The sequence below is a fragment of the Pagrus major genome, chromosome 23, assembly GCF_040436345.1.
Source record: "Pagrus major chromosome 23, Pma_NU_1.0".
Lineage (NCBI taxonomy): Eukaryota > Metazoa > Chordata > Actinopteri > Spariformes > Sparidae > Pagrus > Pagrus major.
Window position 1 is genome coordinate 29,149,167 of NC_133237.1, and position 18,554 is coordinate 29,167,720.

General features: G+C 41.5%; 1 protein-coding gene across 1 annotated transcript in view; it reads left to right on the forward strand.

The window, feature by feature from the left end:
* The window catches only part of LOC141019667 (integrin alpha-3-like), a 30,257-nt gene extending 13,927 nt beyond the window's left edge, over window positions 1-16,330 (forward strand). Inside the window, 14 exon segments of the mRNA XM_073494651.1 lie at window positions 2,407-2,543; window positions 3,707-3,850; window positions 6,664-6,761; window positions 7,694-7,888; window positions 8,104-8,209; window positions 8,377-8,456; window positions 8,550-8,627; window positions 8,713-8,815; window positions 8,887-9,063; window positions 12,074-12,211; window positions 12,613-12,723; window positions 12,994-13,092; window positions 13,234-13,359; window positions 15,103-16,330. Of these exon segments, the coding sequence (XP_073350752.1) occupies window positions 2,407-2,543; window positions 3,707-3,850; window positions 6,664-6,761; window positions 7,694-7,888; window positions 8,104-8,209; window positions 8,377-8,456; window positions 8,550-8,627; window positions 8,713-8,815; window positions 8,887-9,063; window positions 12,074-12,211; window positions 12,613-12,723; window positions 12,994-13,092; window positions 13,234-13,359; window positions 15,103-15,288 (1,778 nt within the window). The 3' untranslated portion in view covers window positions 15,289-16,330.
* The last annotated feature ends 2,224 nt before the right edge of the window (window positions 16,331-18,554 follow it).

Sequence of the window (18,554 nt, forward strand, 5' to 3'; positions counted from 1 at the left end):
CTTGTTCAAACCTGCAGAAACCCTGCTTTTAATACCTGAAACAATAAATTCACTGAGTCTTATATAGTAAAACGCTTCACACACGGGACACAAACTTTGGTCACCCACACAGAAGTCATTTTCAAAAATATATATTTTCTAACAGAAATCCCCCCATAAAACCACCCAAGTGATCGTACAAGGCAGATTATCACCTTCCATACACATAGATGAGGTCAAATACACAAATTATAGAAACACAACGTGCAACGGGTTGAGACGGTCACAGAGTTCACTGAAGCTGCATCCTGGAAAACCACCAACACCCGGCCGAGCACCAAAGTTTTAGAGTCCCAGGTTGGTGAGGTGCGTCCGACTGTCTGTCTGACTTCAGGGGGAGCTCCAGTTAAAACTGGAACAAACCATAACCATCACTGTGTTAGCATTGTTAGCATGCTGATGTTAGCATGTTGCTTGTACAACCTCACAGAGCTGATAGTTACTGACATATTAAGCACACACACACACACACACACACACACACACACACACTCGCTCTCTCTCTCTCTACTAATAAAAAACACCCCATGTCTCAGTGTCTCCGAGTCCAAAAACATTGCAGCCTGTTAGCTTCTGTTAGCTTCTGTCGCTAACCTGACAGATGGACTGTTTATGAGCACACATGCTAACGAGTCTGTTTATTGTCAGGAGCCATTATCATTAATAGCTTCCTCTGTGTGTGTGTGTGTGTGTGTGTGTGTGTGTGTGTGTGTGCGCGCGCGCTCAGCTAATTTGTCCAGTTTGATTGATTGACAGGACAAAACTGTCAATTAATGACTGCTGTTAATTAGCTAAGTGACAAATGGGCACACAGGCGCACACACACATACACACACACACACAGGTGCACACACACACACCAGATAACGGCATAATGTGTCCTTGTGTGTCCTTGTGTCCTTGTCTTCTGTGTTTCTCTGAATGATAAATCACATTACAGAAACTGATATTATTACATCTGAGACAAACACACACACACACACATCATTGGGGAGCTGTATGTGTGTGTATCCCGGTTGTGTCTCATTAATTTGTCCAATCAGAGACAAGGACACACTGTTACTATGACACCAAACCTCCGCACAAACACACACACACACACACACACACACACACAAAATATATAAACAGCAGATTAAAATCATAACAAGTTAAAACACAAAGAAACAACAGACAACAAAGTGTTTATCATGACTCATCACAACATCATACTTTCAACTAATATCAACATTCATCTGCATTAATAACATTGTACAATATTGTTGAAAGTATAAATTGACCTCCAGATGCCCCGTTAACGCCTCGAGTCTTACTGAAATAAACATAAATAAACTGAACAATTTGATGTTTATTAAGTATAAAACATTGAGAAAGAAGCAGTTTTTCAGATCTGATCATGTTTGATCCAGAAATATGTAAAAATAATAATACACTTACTGTGTTAATAAACTCGTTGTGTGTTTTCCTGTTCTAGCTCATTTTGTGACTTCATGTTTGAACTGTGATGATGTCATATTCTCCTAAAACTGCACTTTTACACATTAAGTCTACATTTGGAGATAAATGTGATGTTGACATTTAAAAATATATTGTTACTGTGTGTTGTTCACCTGTCTGTCTGTCTGTCTGTGTGTCTCTTTCTCTCTGTCTGTCTCTGTCTGTCTGTCTGTCTGTGTGTCTCTTTCTCTCTGTATGTCTCTGTCTGTCTCTGTCTGTCTGTCTGTCTGTCTCTCTGTCTCTCCATCTGTCTTTCTCTCTGTCTGTCTGTCTGTCTCTCTGTCTCTGTCTGTCACTCCATCTGTCTGTCTCTCTGTCTCTCCATCTGTCTGTCTCTCTGTCTCTCCATCTGTCTGTCTGTCTGTGTCTCTGTCTGTCACTCCATCTGTCTGTCTCTCTGTCTCTCCATCTGTCTGTCTGTCTGTGTGTCTGTCTGTCTCTGTCTGTCTGTCTCTCCATCTGTCTGTCTGTCTCTGTCTGTCTCTCCGTCTGTCTGTCTCTCCATCTCTATGTCTGTCTGTCTGTCTGTATGTCTCTGTCTCTCTGTATGTCTGTCTGTATGTCTCTGTCTCTCTGTCTGTCTGTCTGTCTGTCTCTGTCTCTCTGTATGTCTCTGTCTGTCTGTCTGTCTCTCTGTCTGTCTCTCTGTCTCTCCATCTGTCTGTCTGTCTGTCTGTCTCTCCGTCTGTCTGTCTCTCCGTCTCTCCGTCTGTCTGTCTCTCCATCTCTATGTCTGTCTGTCTGTCTGTATGTCTCTGTCTCTCTGTATGTCTGTCTGTATGTCTCTGTCTCTCTGTCTGTCTGTATGTCTCTGTCTCTCCGTCTGTCTGTCTCTCCGTCTCTCCGTCTCTCTGTCTGTCTGTCTGTCAGCTGTCCACCTCACTGTAGCTGCTGATGTCACCAGCCTCAAGTCCCGCCTCCGTTTCCAGGACAACGGTCAGAGTGTTTACTCTGGTTACCTGTCGCTGCCAAAGAAACACTGTCAAACCCTGAGAGTGGGACTGCTGGTGAGACATTAAACAGATAACAGTCTGACATCCTGTTAGCGCCGCCTACAGGTTACAGTGTTAATGACAGCCACATTCATAGTTCAATGTTTATTTTTTGTTTTTTGATCTGTTTGTTGGTTTGTTTGTTGGTTGGTTGGTTGGTTGGTTGGGGTGTAATGAAACTTGGATGGAGGATGGGCTCTGGCCCAGAATAGACCCCATTAACTTTTGGTGTTGATCCAGATAAAGAGACGGATCCAGGATTTTTTTTTTCTTTCTTTAACATTGCAAGACAGGCAGTTGTTTCACATTTTTATTGATGAAGATGCAAAAGTTTCCTGAGAGTTTGAGATATTTTAATTAAAGGAAGTTCTGCTGTGTGAGATAAGACTGACTGGTTCTTCTAATCAGTCTGACAGTTTACATCCTGCTTCTCCATCAGTGTTCAAGTTTCTGTAACAAACTGCTGACAGCATCTGAGGGCAAAAGTTTGGCTTTTTACAGTGTTCAGAGAACAGGAGGACCTTTGACTGTTGCTTTAAAGAGCATAGGTGCACGTTGAGCTTTCAGTTGGTCTACATGCAGATACATTATTGAGTTGTGTAAGTTGAGTTAAAGTTCACACAATGTTCTGGGCTCGTCCTGTCATGTCTTCGTTTATGTCTTATCAGTACATGTTAGTGGTTCTGCCCGCAGATGACTCAGTGAATATCCTGTGACACTGACATTGTGTTTCAGACATGTCACATCAGGCCTGATGTTTTTAATCCATTAACTGTAAATCCTGTTTACTTCACATTCCTGCAGGTCATTCTCCAGATCATGCTTCTGCTTTCAGTCTGATTTCTCTTCAGGCAGCAGCTCTTTTCACTTAATTTAAATCAGCCTGCAGAGACCTGAAATCTGCACAGAGATCATGTTCCACCCTCAGTGTTTAGTCACATTTATGTTCTTCTTTAAGTGAAGTCGTCATTGTGTGTCCTAATGCTGTTAACAGCTGAGACACGTGAAAACTGTCACTGTGCTGCATTCGGAGAAACTCTGTAGTCATCTGATGCCCTGACGAGCTGCCATCAATGGATCAAATGACAGACAACAACCATGGACTGAGGGAAGGGTAGAATAGTTACCCGTGTTAAAGGTGTTGCTGAGGTTGTGTTCTGTGTGTTTGTGTTCTACAGAGTCCAATCCGAAACAAAGTGGAACCTTTGGTGTTCTCCCTGAACGTCTCTCTGTTTGAGAAGCTTCCTAAGAAAAGAAACGCTGTTCAGGACCTCAAACGTCTCCCTGTGCTGAGCCAGACACCCCGACCCATCAGAACCCAGGTCAGAACCCATAGAACTGGGTCAACCCACAGAACCCCCGGTCTAAACCCATCAAAACCCATGTCATAATTCACAAAATGGGTCAAAACCCACAAAATCAAGGTAAAAACCAGTGATCCCATCAGAGCCCAGATCAGAACCCATTTGAACCAATCAGACCCAGGCCAGAACACAGTCCAAAATCCATAGAACCCGCAGAAAAGGCATTTGATCTAGTTAGTTAGGAATTATTATGTAGTGTATTTGGAAAATTAGAATTTCATCAGACCTTTATTAAAACTATTAAAGCCTTATATAATAACCCAAAGGCAAGAGTAAAAATAAACGGAGCAGTGTCAAACTCATTTTGCCTGGAAAGAGGGACCAGACAGGTCCGTCCACTAAGTCCTTAACTGTTTGCAATTTTTGTCAGGCATTACAATGCTCGGCCAAGAACACAAAAGTTCCTTATTTGTGGACGACGTTTTAGTCTCCTTGTCTCACCCAGAGTTTTCAGTTTTGAAATTGTTGTCATTTTTAGACGGCTTCAGCTCTGTATCAGGATACAAATCAAATATTTTAAAGTCCCAAATACTATATTTCAATTATAGACCTAGCCACATCATCAGCTCCAAGATCATATTAAATTGGGATCTGGATCATTATTAAATATCAGTAAACATCCCTAAAGAGCTAACCAATGTGTATGATTTAAATTTTAACTTGTTAAGCCATAAAGATAGAGGAAGACGTAAGGAGGTGGAATTTAATCCCAGTATTAAGTTTTGAGTCACGGATAGAGTCGGTAAAAATGAATGTATTGCCTTGGGTGCTATATTTGTTTCAGACTGTTCCAATTGAAATAACAGATAAACAACTCAATGAATCGGATAAATTATTATCTAGATACATCTGGCAGGGAAACAAACAAGGATAAGATTTCAAACTCTTCAACTGACATAACACAAGGGAGGACTTACACTCCCCTGCCTGAAAGACTATTATATATCGGACCAACTGATGATTTTGTTTTGTTGGTGCAATCGTCATGACCAGGCGAGATGGAAAAAAATTGAAGAGAAAATGTCTGGAGCTGATCCAATTCAGGCTCGCTTAGGGGATGAAAGACTTATTAAGAATTTAAGGGCAACGGGTAATAAATGGATTAATTTATCTCTGAAAACTTGGCTAAATGTTATTAACAAAAATTGTCTGTTTGAAAAGATTAAGATTCTGAATTGTTGGCCCCATGACCTCGATTTTATCCCAAACAAACTACACACAAGTTACAAGGGACGGGCTCATCGATGCCTCTCCTCATATTGTACCTTTTTCAATCGGGGGACACTGAGTGACTTTCAGGCACTGAAAAGACGACACGGATTAAATAATAGTGAGTTTTTTAGATTTCTTCACGTCACCATATAAACAGCCTTATGTTGCAGAGTCAAAGGGCATTTGAAAATATCTTATTGAAGGTACTTATTAGTGCCTAGAAAACAGATTCAGGGCTTAAAGTAATTTCAAGACTTTACAGGACTCTTCAGGAGATTAAATTAACAAGCTCCACCATATAAAACAAAAATTGGAGAGGGAAACTAACAGTTGTATTTTAGAAGAAGTTTGGAAGGAATATTGTGAATTTCACTGGAGGATATCGGGCTCAATTACATGGAGGGTGTTTGGCTGGAACAGTATTTGTAGATTTTTTATTACACCTGCTCAGTCAATGAAGATTCTCAGTCATCCACATCATGGTAAATCTAGGTGCTGTGTTGTAGGCAACTGGACTTGTTTCAGTTCCTTGAAGACGTTTCACCTCTCATCCAAGAGGCTTCGTCATTTTAAACTAGCTGGAGAGGAGTTGGCAGGCTTTTTAAATTTGGATAAAGTGGAAAATATATATTTCCCTGCAACGCCCTTCTTTTGTTGAAAAAAGAAAAGTTTGTTCATCTCTTTATAACTTGTCTATATTTTATTCATTTTCTCAAACTCAAGACACCCCGTGTTCTGTCTGTTTTGTTTTGTGTTAAAAAACTGAAAAAATCTTTCACTCTATGAAAGGACATATCTAAAGATGAATATGGAATTGTTGTGAAGATGTGAAACCAAATAAACTGAAAAAATGTTAAATAAAATAAAATAAAATCCACAGAACACATCAGAACCCAAGTCCGGTAGAACTCAGTTTATAGCTAAAGTAATAGGCATATACACTACCAGTCAAAAGTTTGAACAGACCTTCCCATTCAATATTTTTTCTTTATTTTTATTATTTTCTACATTGTAGATCAATACTGAACACATCCAAACTATGAAGGAACACATATGGAATTATGCAGTAAACCAAAAAGTGTTAAACAAACCAGAATAAGATTTATATTTTATATTCTTCAAAGTAGCCACCTTTTGCTTTGATGACAGCTTTGCACACTCTTGGCATTCTCTCAATCAGACTCATGAGGTCGTCACCTGGAATGGTTTTCAAGTAACAGCTGTGCCTTGTCAAGAGTTAATTTGTGTAATTTCTGGCCTTCTTAATGTGTAACTCTAACCCCAAAAAATAAAGAAAAACCATTGACTGAGAAGGTGTGTCCAAACTTTTGACTTTTGACTATCACCCATCAGAACCTGGACCCCACAAAATGTTAAGTGGGCTCTAAATTTGAATTTGCATTAGATTCAATTCCTGAGTCTGAAGCCGGGTCAGTACGAATCCAAATCAAGCTAAGAAACAAGCAGAGCCTGCAGAAAAACTCCTGAGAACAACTTTGAGAACTAAGGAGAACTGTTTGAACATTCCCTGTCTGAAGTTTAATTTCATCATCCGTCAGATCCACATCCAGAAGGCCTGTGGTTCTGATAACCATTGCCAGAGTAACCTGCAGATTAACGCCCAGTTCACAGATGACAACCAGAACCCTTTCCCCATGTGAGTAAATTCCTCTGCTGAATTTAAGGGTGATTTCTAATTCTAACACTGCCTCCACGGATGACATGATTCATTAATTTGAGCTAATATTAGCACAACTTTTTTGATATGAGCAAATGTTGAATTTTGTCACATGAATATGCTCAAGTCCCACCCACATGAACTTGACAACTTGACCTGAGACTTGATTTACACTTACCCTAAAGGACCTGAGACTTAACTTGGACTTTCCTTTCCAGTGGTACTTGGGTAGCACGTAGCACTAAACCAAATGCAGTCCATTTGATGTATATATCATTGTGGGAGTCATAGGTTAGAGTTCTTTCCAGGAATTAATTGACCAGAGGTTGTGGCAAGAAGCAGGGGTTTCACCAGATTTACAAAGTAAAAAGACAAAGAAGACAAACTAAACAAAGCCAGTTCTAACAGAACCATCTGACCACTTCCCTGTAACACTGTGCCATCTAGTATTTCTGCGTCATCGTCATTTTTAAAAGAAGGTAAAATAGGATTGGGATTGGAGCAGGGTGTATATGAGACAGGAATGCATGTGAGATGAACCAAAATATAATAAACCTCCCATAGTAAGGAAAACAGATCGCTAAAACTTGACTATTTGACATGCATTTTTACTTGAATCTGGGTAACTGGAAGCACAAGCATGAATGGCTGTCTTTAGGGAATTGAGACCAGACATCTGACTTTATTTTGAACTTGACTTTGACTCATCCTGAAGGACTTGGGTCTTGACTGGAGATTTGGATCTTTTAAAGACTGAAAAATTTCAGACAGTTACCTCTGCAGTCACGGCTGGTTTAATAGATGAGTCACACTCTTTTACATCACAAAAGTTTCATAGCGTAAACAGGCCAATGTATCATCTCTCATCTCATTGGTCATGTTGTAATTTGTGTATTTTTGTGTGTTTCCAGGCAGAAGGACAGGCAGGTGTTGTACTACAGTGGTAGTATTAACCGATTGTTTCTGGAGGTGAACGTCAGTAACACACCATCACCGGGCCGACCAGCAGAGGATGCGCACAATGCTGTTTTGAACATTAGCATCCCACCATTACTCATATACTCTGGAGTCCGAACACAGGTAGTGAAGCTTTAGGTGTTTTAGGAGTTAGGGAACAAAGACAATGATGATTTAGAGAAGAGTTTTGTCTGCATAGAAGGGAATATTGACGCTGTGACTTAAGTTTATGAGCATGTAGGTAGAGAAGAAACAAGGACTGAGACTCAAGGGACACTATATGTTACAGTATGCATGAGACTTGGACTTGACTGACCAACTTGAGACTTGGGACTCAACTTTGACCAGGTCCTCCTCCAGTTAGTCCTGTGTTTGTGCTTCAGGGTGATGTCCATGCGAGGGTGGAGTGTTTTGTCAAGGACACTGATCTTCTATGTGAGCTGGGAAACCCTTTCAAAAGCAACCAGGAGGTACAGACTGTCGGCACTACAATACTTCGAATACGGTTTTATGTATTGTTTATTACTGTGTGTACTGTAGTACTGCGAGTACCAGTTTCTGTAGTGCGTATTACTGTGTCTACTGTAATACTCCTGCTGAGACTCTGTCTGTTCCTGTGTCTCTGTCTATATTTCAGGTTCAGGTGTTGATCATATTTCAGCCATCTGAGATCAGTTTACACACCAAAGAGATTCAGTCTGTGCTGCAGCTGTCCACGTACGACACACACACACACACACACACACACACACACACACACACTCACTCACACACATGCAGCTGCTGACTTGTGGCTCTGTGTGTCTTCAGGCTCAGTGAGCAGTTTGATCTGTTTCCGCGTTCTGTGTCCATGTTGGTGGAATATTCACTGCAGGCATCTCTCACTCTGTGAGTAACATACTGTGTAACAGCTTTATTGTTGACCTCTGACCTTTTACCTGATGACCACACCTCTCTCCCTGTGTCCTGATAGAATCAATCCGCCAGGCCCTGCTTCCTTCAGTGGTCATGTGATTGGTGAGTCAGCCATGAAGAAGACGGAGGATGTCGGCAGTCTGCTTCTCTTCACCCTGCAGGTTGTCTTAATTCAATCTGACTCCTCAGAGTGTAAACAGACCAGGTGTTAACCCTTTACCTCGTCTGATAGGTGCACATCAAAGGGAAGCCACTGGGTCGCCAAGCCAACATGCAGGTGGAGTTTGATTGGCCGATGGAAGTGTCCAGCGGGAAGTGGCTGCTATACCTGACCGATATCCAAGTGAATGGCACATCAGAGCGTCACTGTGCCCTGCCCAGCAACATCATCAATCCCCTTGGCCTCATGGTATTTATTGCAACATCTGCCTCACATTGACTCCTTTCAAAATAAATGTCCTAGGCACACACATTTCAGAAGAAAAGTTATTCCAATCAGAATCTTTAACTGAAGTATCTTGTCTGACAGAATAAGAGCTTCTATAATCACTAGGTGATTTGTTAAATTTTAACAGGGGGGATGGCTCAATGGGAGCACCACCCTGCCCTGACACACGTATGTACGCCTCCCAAAGGACATTGTTGACGCCTTAACCATAACTGTGACTTTTCTAATTCTACAATTCCATTTGATCCAGTTATCTTCCTTCTCTCCCTACTACAATTGTCTTTTCATAACTGTATTAAAGTAATGAGTAAATACACCTTTAAACTGTACGCAGTGGACTGAGTTTATTCAGGCAGGGTTTTCTCATGTTTCTCACAATACACTACAAGCAGGGTCATTTTAAGTTACATGACCCCTTGGAATTTTTTACCATCTGAATTCCTTGAAGGACACAAAATGAACATTGTGCAAAATATTAGAGCCTGACCGATTCATCGGTTGGATGATTTTATATTCAATATTAGCCTATCACAGATATATCAGTATCGGTGTATATATTGTCCGATATGCACCGATATGATATCGGTATCATATTTAAAAACTATAATGCAAAAAAATATATTTGGGGTAATTTAAAATTGGTGTAATGACATAGTTTGTCCAGCAGAGTGCGCTTCAACAGGGGATAAAACAGCTGGTGTCAGGAAATGTAACAGCTACCTCACTAATGGTTAACCCTCTAGGCGCCAAAGTCGCATTATTGCGACAGGCAACATTGCTGAATAAAACAGCCCATATCTTTAAATCTACTGCCTTGTGCTGTTACTGCTTGCTACCGCTAGATGGCCAATAGATTCAGCTTCAATCCTGATGTCATTTGTGGGTGTGTTTCTATGCAAAATACCTGAGAAAAAAAAGTTTGAAACCTGACACCAGCTGTCAGAGCGGCAGCGGCTAAACGGCAGAGTGGGAGAGGAGAGAGCCGCGGAGCGGTGGCAGAAGTGTGCTGGACAGATCGAGAGACAGATAGCGATTTTTGTAATAAAAAACAAAATGCCCAAAAGACTTTACAGTGCGGATGAGGTGCTTGCACAGATCTTTGCTGATCGCTCGTCAGAGACGAGTGACTGACGATGCTGCAGCTGCACACACTGTCACACAAGCAACACACACTGATCACGGCGAGAGTTTTCTTTTCTTTTTACAAGTTAGATTAGGAAATTTACTCCTATCAGATTCCTGTTCATTTACTCTGAGGATGAGAGGATGAAAAAAATCTATGAAAAAATGAAATGAAATGAAAAAAAATCTACTGTGTAAATATGTTCAGAATTCCGTTTTACTGAATTTTACCTGGTGACATACAAATTAGATTAGTAAATTTACTCCAATCAAACTCCTGTTCCTTTATTTTGAGGATGAGATGACAATACAAATATTTTTTTTCTGTGTAAATATGTTCAAAAATCAGTTTTACTTAAAGTTACATTCAGTCACCTGGTGACGTAACAATATGCAAATTAGATGATTAAATTTACTCCCATCACAAACTTTAGGTCATTATGAATATTTTTCTCATTTACACTATGGATTTATCTCTCACCACTTCCAAGCTACAGCCTTTTGAAATCTTAAAATCCAAACGGAATATTTTCCTAAATAAACTCTGGCGCCTAGAGGGTTAAACTGTAAACCAGCACAAACATGACAATTACCAACAGAACACAAGCCACCATGTTCTGAACAGGCACTGAAAACGCTTACAGAAAGTCACATTTTAGTTTAGAACAAGCAAACTTGTTGTGCTCCTCCTTTACATGAGAGACGCTGGGAATCCACCGGAAGCTGCTCTATGACGTCGCGTCTGCTCCAGGTTTTGTTCCGCCCTCCGCACGGCATCATACCATGAATGTATAAAGAGAACCCAGCGGGAACGTTTCAGAAGCGGAGCCTTTTACCCGCCCGCTTTTGTTGACTTGCTCAGATTTCGTTGATCTGGTCATTTTTCGTTTTTATACAATCAGCCGGAACGCAAAGCGGCTGTGCTCGGCTTGACTCCGCTGTGCGCCGTCGATCGTGGCCGCTTGTGATTTGTAACACACTTTCTGCTACTAGGGGATGGGGAGTGATGGCAGATTAACAAGGGGGATGCTTTTTGGTAATTTTGCTAACAAGGGGGACGGCACCCCCCCTCGTCCCCCCTCAAATCGCCTACTGTCTATAATGTAAGTGCCTGTGAGATAGGGTGACTTTCCACATTTTCATTAATTTCTCGGCGGGGAAATGCATGGATTTTGATGGAAAAAAATTAGGTATTTTAGGTGGCTGGTATCTATGATTGAGAAGAAAAGGGGACTGTTGATTCTTGGCGGCGGTAACTGCTCTACTGAGTGCCATTGTTGTTCAGATCAGTAAAATGGGCAATAAAACCGAATCTGTGCTCTTTGAAAATCTGTGATTCAGAAACTTCTTGATCGTTAGTGACAGGGTTAATATGTAGTAGCAGGTCCTCTTGTGCACCTTTTTTTCATGTACAGCAAAAATGTACACAATTCCCACAATAATTATTGACAGGCATGTTTTCAACTATTTTATTGTCTTGTTAAAATAGAACAAAACTGAGTTAATCTGACCTCTTTGGTAGCTGACCCCCTCATGTGCTGTACACTAAATGACTAAATTCTAGCAAAAAAAAACTCTAGAAAATAAAATACACCCAACATCTCAAACACCATTTTGATTTCAATCATTTAAATTTAAATTTAGAATTGAATTCATGACACCTCTAATTGATAGTGACTTCAAAATAATATTTTTAATAAATTTTTTGTAAAATTGTTAATGACAGTCCGTTTGTCACAACAGAGACACTTCTCCTGCCACTGTTTAAACTATCTTTGAGCTCATAAATTTCATCCTGAACTGCTTGACTGACTATTCTGTTAATCATTTACTCTTCCTGTTTGCTTAGGTCTCAAAAGAGGTGGAGGAGAAGAAGAAGAAAAGGAGGAGTCTGGAGGAGGAGGCAAAGGGGAAGACGGAGGAGCAGAGAGAAACACCTCTACCTGTCCTCCACCGGCAGGGACAGAAGAAGAAGTCCTACACTCTGGTACAAACACACTTAAGTCTGCAGGAGCGTCTGTTGTTATTGCAATCCTGCAGCCACCAACAGGGGGCGCTCTGAGGGATAAAACAAACTTATTTTAATAGATCTGTAAAAAAGACTCCCATTCAAGACACAACCTTTTGTTCTGTGTAAAAATACTTGGCTTTTGCTGATGTGATCTGTCATGTTTTAGTGTGTGACTGTCTTAAAGAGGACCTTTTAACAAAGTTAGGACATTTGAGGAAAGTAAAAACATTTTTGTAAAATCAGGACATTTTGTTGTCTTTACTTCTTCAAAGAGCTGTTTAAAGGTTGGGACTTGATTTAAAATGAGATTCTGTTTTGAGTCAGGGGCTTTAAATGATGGTCCTCACAAGAACAAATGTGTGCGTTTGTTTGTGAAGGATTGTGTGCACGGGGCTAACTGTGTGACGTTCGAGTGTCCGCTACTCAACATGAACAACTCAGCCACTCTGACTGTCAGAGCCAGACTGTGGAACTCCACCATGATCGAGGTACAAACATTTTTAATTAACTTAGAAAACAACTGTTTCCATCGCTGAAGCTTTTCAGCCTTTTAGCTCCTAGTTTTGGTTTGGCTTCACATTTCCTGTTTAGTTCAGTATCAGTGTTTCCAGTTGTTTTCTGACAAACCCCCAGCACACAACAGCAGACAGACACAGTTAGAGACCAGTTGGTTGACACAGCGAAGCATTCAGCAGCTAAAAAGACGGATATTATTGATTTATTACTTCTTTAAATCGGATCTTGCCCGTGTGTTTCAGGACTACAGTGATGCAAGGAGTGTGTTGGTTCGAGGCCGGGCTACTCTGAAGCTACAGACTAACAAACAGACCATCAACATGGACTCTCACAGCACAGAGGTAAGAAACTGCTGATAGCGCTCCCTACAGGCTGCAGACTTCAACACAACATGATGACATATCTGTTCTTACTAGAGATGAAAATGGGAGTGATTGTAGTTTCCTGTGTTAGTTCCTAAATTGCAGTACTCTTCTCTGCAGATTGAGATCCACATTTATCCTGACCCGGGGCAGTGGTTGGACTCTAGTGCCCCCCTGTGGATCATTGTGGTGTCTGTCCTGGCTGGAGTGTTACTGCTGGCTCTGATCTGCCTGCTGCTCTGGAAGGTAACCTGAGCTGTAACATAGAGACAGACATCACGCGACAGAAAAGTCAACTGAAGACTTTTGTTTTATCAATGCCTGTAGTTTCTGCTGCGGACTGATATCCACTGAAGTTGCTTTATTATAATGCACTGCTTCCTCGTCACCATAGCATAATTTATTAGTAATGTCATCATCACCTCCTGGTTGGTAAAGTGCCGTTGTGTCACCCCCTGCTATTCAGTGTGGTTTCTTCAGGAGAGCCAGTGCCAGAGAACTGTACCAGCCAAAGACCCAGAAAGCCCACATGAAGAGCCAGCCGTCTGAGAACGACAGGCTGGACGAGGAGCTCTGAGGCTGGGCACACTGCTGCCAGACAGCCCTGCTGTAAGGACCGGCTGTTTACTGACTGTTTCCTGACTCTGAGGCAGGGCAAACTGCTGCCAGAGGGACCGGCTGTTTACTGAGTGTTTACTGACTGTATACTGACTCTGAGACAGGGCACACTGCTGCCAGATAGCCCTGCTGTAAGGACCAGCTGTTTACTGACTGTTTACTGACTTTATACAGACTCTGAGACAGGGCACACTGCTGCCAGAGAGCCCTGCGGTAAGGACCGGCTGTTTACTGACTGTTTACTTACTCTGAGGCTGGGCACACTGCTGCCAAACAGCCCTGCTGTAATGACAGTTTACTGACTGTTTTTCAGTCAGAGGGGAAGGGCCTTCACTTTGACAAACTTCTTTACTTCCTTCTTTCCAGCTTTTCTTCTGACTCTTCCTGCATCTGATCGATCAGTTAATCAATAACTCAATTTATCTTTATTCCTCTGTGTTTGTTGATATATTTATATCTGTGATCAGTATTACTTTAATGATTAATATGTTGATTTTTGCTTTGATATGTCTTCATGATACAGACAGCTTTTATTGTGAAAATCCCCCTCAGGCTGAAGAAGTTCAGTCATACGTTGAAAGCTGAACATTGTGTAAAGTGACTGTATGATCACAGCATCACCTGTTTGACTTTACAGGCTAACAATGTTAACAAGCTGATGTTTAGCAGGCATAATGTTTACCACCATCTAGGTTTTTCATGCTAGCATGCTACCGTTAGCTAACTCTCAGTAAACAAAGTCCGGCTGAGGCTGATGTGATGTCAGCAGTTCTGCAGGTGTTTGGTCATAAACTAAAGTATTGGACACATGAACATGTTAGAATAGAGCACAACGAAACTGTTTGTAGAAATCCCATTCAACAGCCTTCTGAAATGAATGAATAGAGTGAATGAATAAGTAATTGCGCAAGAGGCGTTAAACGTTTAGCCGTTATTGTCTGTTTGAGAGACGAGGTTATGGTTTCACAAGTTTGTCCACAGCTTTGGGGAAGAAGCCGTTTCTTAGTCCGTCAGTCCGTGTGCAAATCATTCTGAGTCTGCCTGAGGGGACGGTTTTCAACATGTAATGTCCCGGATGTGATGTTTCCCTTCTGATGGATAATGCCCATATGTTGACCCGATGATGGCGCTAGATGAGAAGTCAGGGGATCACCAGAGTTATTACAGTTCATTCTCAGGGGAACATGAACATCTGAGTACACTTTTCACATCAGAGTGACAGACTGATGTTAGCATCTACAGAGCTAACATGTTAAAAACAGAATCAGTTACAAATACAGAAAACACGGAGCGACGTCACAGTAAATATAAACGTGTCTTCCCTTCCTGCTGCTGTGTTGGACATATGAGGTTTCTGTATTTTGTCTGCAGTGTGGCTTCTTTGTGCACCGAAGGGCGTGGCAAGCCGCAGCGCTCCACCAGGGGAGGATTCTGGGTAAGGACGAGCAGCAGCAGTATACGGACACTGACGGTTTCTTAATCCAGGACGATCTTTCCTCGTCCAGGAACCGGAAGTCCCCAAAACACTGGGTCACCTCCTGGAGTGAGACACACTGAGAGACGGATGGGATACAAGAAACACATGATGAACCTGACCGAACTGGACCAAAATTTCCTAGACCAGACCAAACCAGATCAACACTTTCTGAACTGGACCAACACATCTTGTACCGGACCAAGACGTCCTGAACTTTGCCAAAGCCAGACTTAAAAATTCAGAGTTGGACCAGACTGGAATGCCACATGTTCAACCAGACCTGGCCAGACAGTGCCAACACATCCCGGACCGAACCAGACCACAAAACTGCCTGACTGTGTGTGGGCTGTGAAAAGCTCTTAAAATGTTTACACTCAATTCAGAACAGAAATCTGGAGACAGAAGGTTTTCAGCTGACAGCTGTGTTTAGTTGTAAACCGCAGATTATTATTCATGTGTAAACAAAACATGTTGTTTAATCTGTATTTGTAATATTTTGTTTTTAATGTGCGTTTTCATATCTGTATGATTTCCTGTGTGAAAAGCATTTCCCAGCATCCTGCTGGTGTCTGAGTGACGTCATATATAAAGCCATTAATTATATGGACAATTTGTTTGAAGTGATGTCAGGAGTCAGTGTTGTGAATTATTTAAAAGAAATGATTAAAGAAACTGTCTTCATATAAACACGTTCTGTCAGTTCAGATCAGATTTAATGTGGACGGTGGAAACACAACATGTACTGTGATCATCAGCTGTCTGAGGAAAGAAATCAATCTGAGAATGAAAAAAGTCGAATGCTCCTTTAAAAACAAAATAGCGGTCAATGTTGACAGCTTTAATGTGTTGTGATGTCACGATTAAATGTGGCCTTCAAGGATTCCTTGTTAACTCAGTGTTCCCCCTCTAAAAAGTTTGTCAGTAAGAGTGATGCATTTGGAAAACTGTTTCATGTGTCCTTTGCCTGACTTTTCTGAGGTGTTTTTATATAGTTGTGATGTTTCTGACATCACTTGAAAGCAGCATCTTTCAGTCTCGTGGATGTGGGTCATCATCACTGTGGTGAACTGTTTGTATGTTTTCCTGTGTGTTGAAGATATTAAAGTATTTTTTGATAGTGAACTGGTGTGTGCTTTACCTGCCATGATGTGTTCAGGGACAGACTGTGTTGTGTGTAAATGAAATCTGTTGTTTCACATTTGTAAGATTTATGAGTGCTTGTCTTTATGCTAATTCTTGCTTCCGCCAATCAACTCGCCAAGATAAAATGTTGACATTTAACATGTCATATTTACCAGAACGACATTTGTACAATATATGTCATATCACATTCCGATAACGTGTATGAGTTGACTTTAATGTCAGGAGGTGGAGAGGGTGGTGATGGCATCGCAACTAGGCCAGAGACCACTGATGAGGCGGCATTTCAACATGTTGAAGTGAGAAACCTTGGATATTTTTAACAAGCTGTGTTTGTGGTGACAGAATCAAGAATTGTAAGAGAAAACCTGAAGTTTTTCCAAACGAGATGTGAGGGAAGCGAGGAGACATGTTGGCATAACGAAAAACACCCGATGTGATGTTCGAAAAAACAAGTTACATGTGAAGATATGATCTGTGGCTGTAATGTTAAAATGCACAATACCTGATTCAATCTTTTCTCTTTTTAGGTAAATAAATTTCTATAGGAACCATTTCTTTACCCATAAACTCTCCTGTCTCCCCCCCACTCACCCCAGTGCACATCTCTGTAGACCTGTGACCTGATCCCTGATATTGTATATGTGTTGTTGAGTCTTGTTAATAAAGTTTTAGCTGTTTCTCCTACATACTGGAGACTGCAACACAGACAAACTATAGAAGTGTTTGTCATTTCTCTTATTTAATGTCGGGTTTCATATGTAACATCATTGTAGTTTTCCCTGAAACATGTAGCTTAAAAGATAGTTTCCAGTGTTCAGAAGACACCATAATCACATTGTGGGTTATTAAATGAAGATTTCACAATCAGAATATCAATGTGTCAATGTTTGTTAAACAGGTAACAGACAGAAAATCACAGCCCAGGCCAAGGGGTTAGGTGTGAAAGAATGATTCTTAAGTTGCCAGAGGTGTTGGTCCAGTGCGCTGGCACAGATGCCTGCATATGGTTGCGCGTACCCACACTCCCCATAGTACTATAGAGTGCCATTGGATTGTGCATAGGTGTAACTGTGTCATTTAGTGCCTGTAGAACACAAAGATAGTAGGTATATTCAAAGTTAGAACTGTCACACCACATGAACTGTACAGGATTTGTTTTTCTGTTTTTGTTTTTTAGGCGTGCAGACTGGCCTGTGATGCCTTAGGAGAGCAGGATCGGAGGTGAAAAAACTCATTGATGGTGAAAGGATGACCCCTGCTGGATTGAGCTGGTAGGTGCCTCCTGAATCCAGCCCTGGTGTTCAGGACAGGTGAGTATTTAACCAGTTGTTCATAGAGTTTTTTTTTTGTGGTGAAACAATGTACCGAGTAAAAGGCAAATACACAAGTAACCATTGAAGACTTTATTGCAGCTCTATGAAGGCAAGATGATTACAACATTATTACTTTTCCTCCCTTTCCTTCAGGCTCTGTTGAGGCCTGAAGTCACCTGATCCTCAATATTCTGTGCCGCAACCTGTCCTGTCGTCTGTGATTTTCCCCTGTCCATGGTGCACAAGTCTGTAGAGATTAGCCTAGCTTGTTTAGCTAACCTTTTGTGCCTCATCTCTGCAGCCTGCAGCTCACTGGGGGTGCGTGAAGAGACCGGGGAGGTTTGATGGCTCGGCTCAACAGAGATGTTTTTAGCTTATGGCAGGCAGGCAGGCATTTAATATTATTTCCTTTGGAAAAATATCTATGATAAAGTTAAATGACTGGCTGTGTTACTTAATAAATATTATTTAGAGGCATTATAAAATATTTTCTGTACTTTTGTGTGTTTGTGCTGAAACATCCCTGATATATTTAACTGGCTCGTGTCACAAGACCGTGTAAAGTGTTACATCTGAACTGAGAAGAACAAGTTAGGGTTAGGGGTTAGGGGGTAAGACAGACAGACAGACAGACTGACTTGCAGAGACACATACAGACAGACAGACATCGCCTGTGCTGCTCGCAGTAGCGGTTTTCCACCGACAAAAACTAAGTGCGTCGCTCTTTGCAGTGCTCCTGGGCCGCCACAGGAGGGGGCAAAGACAGGCAGACGAGGCAGCATAGGTGCTGCAGCTTGTCTCCTCAGGTCTCGCATCACCTGTGCTGCTGGTTGTAGCCGAGAGCTCCAGGATAAGAGGTTTTAGCAGGAGTGCACCCCGGTGCAAGACAT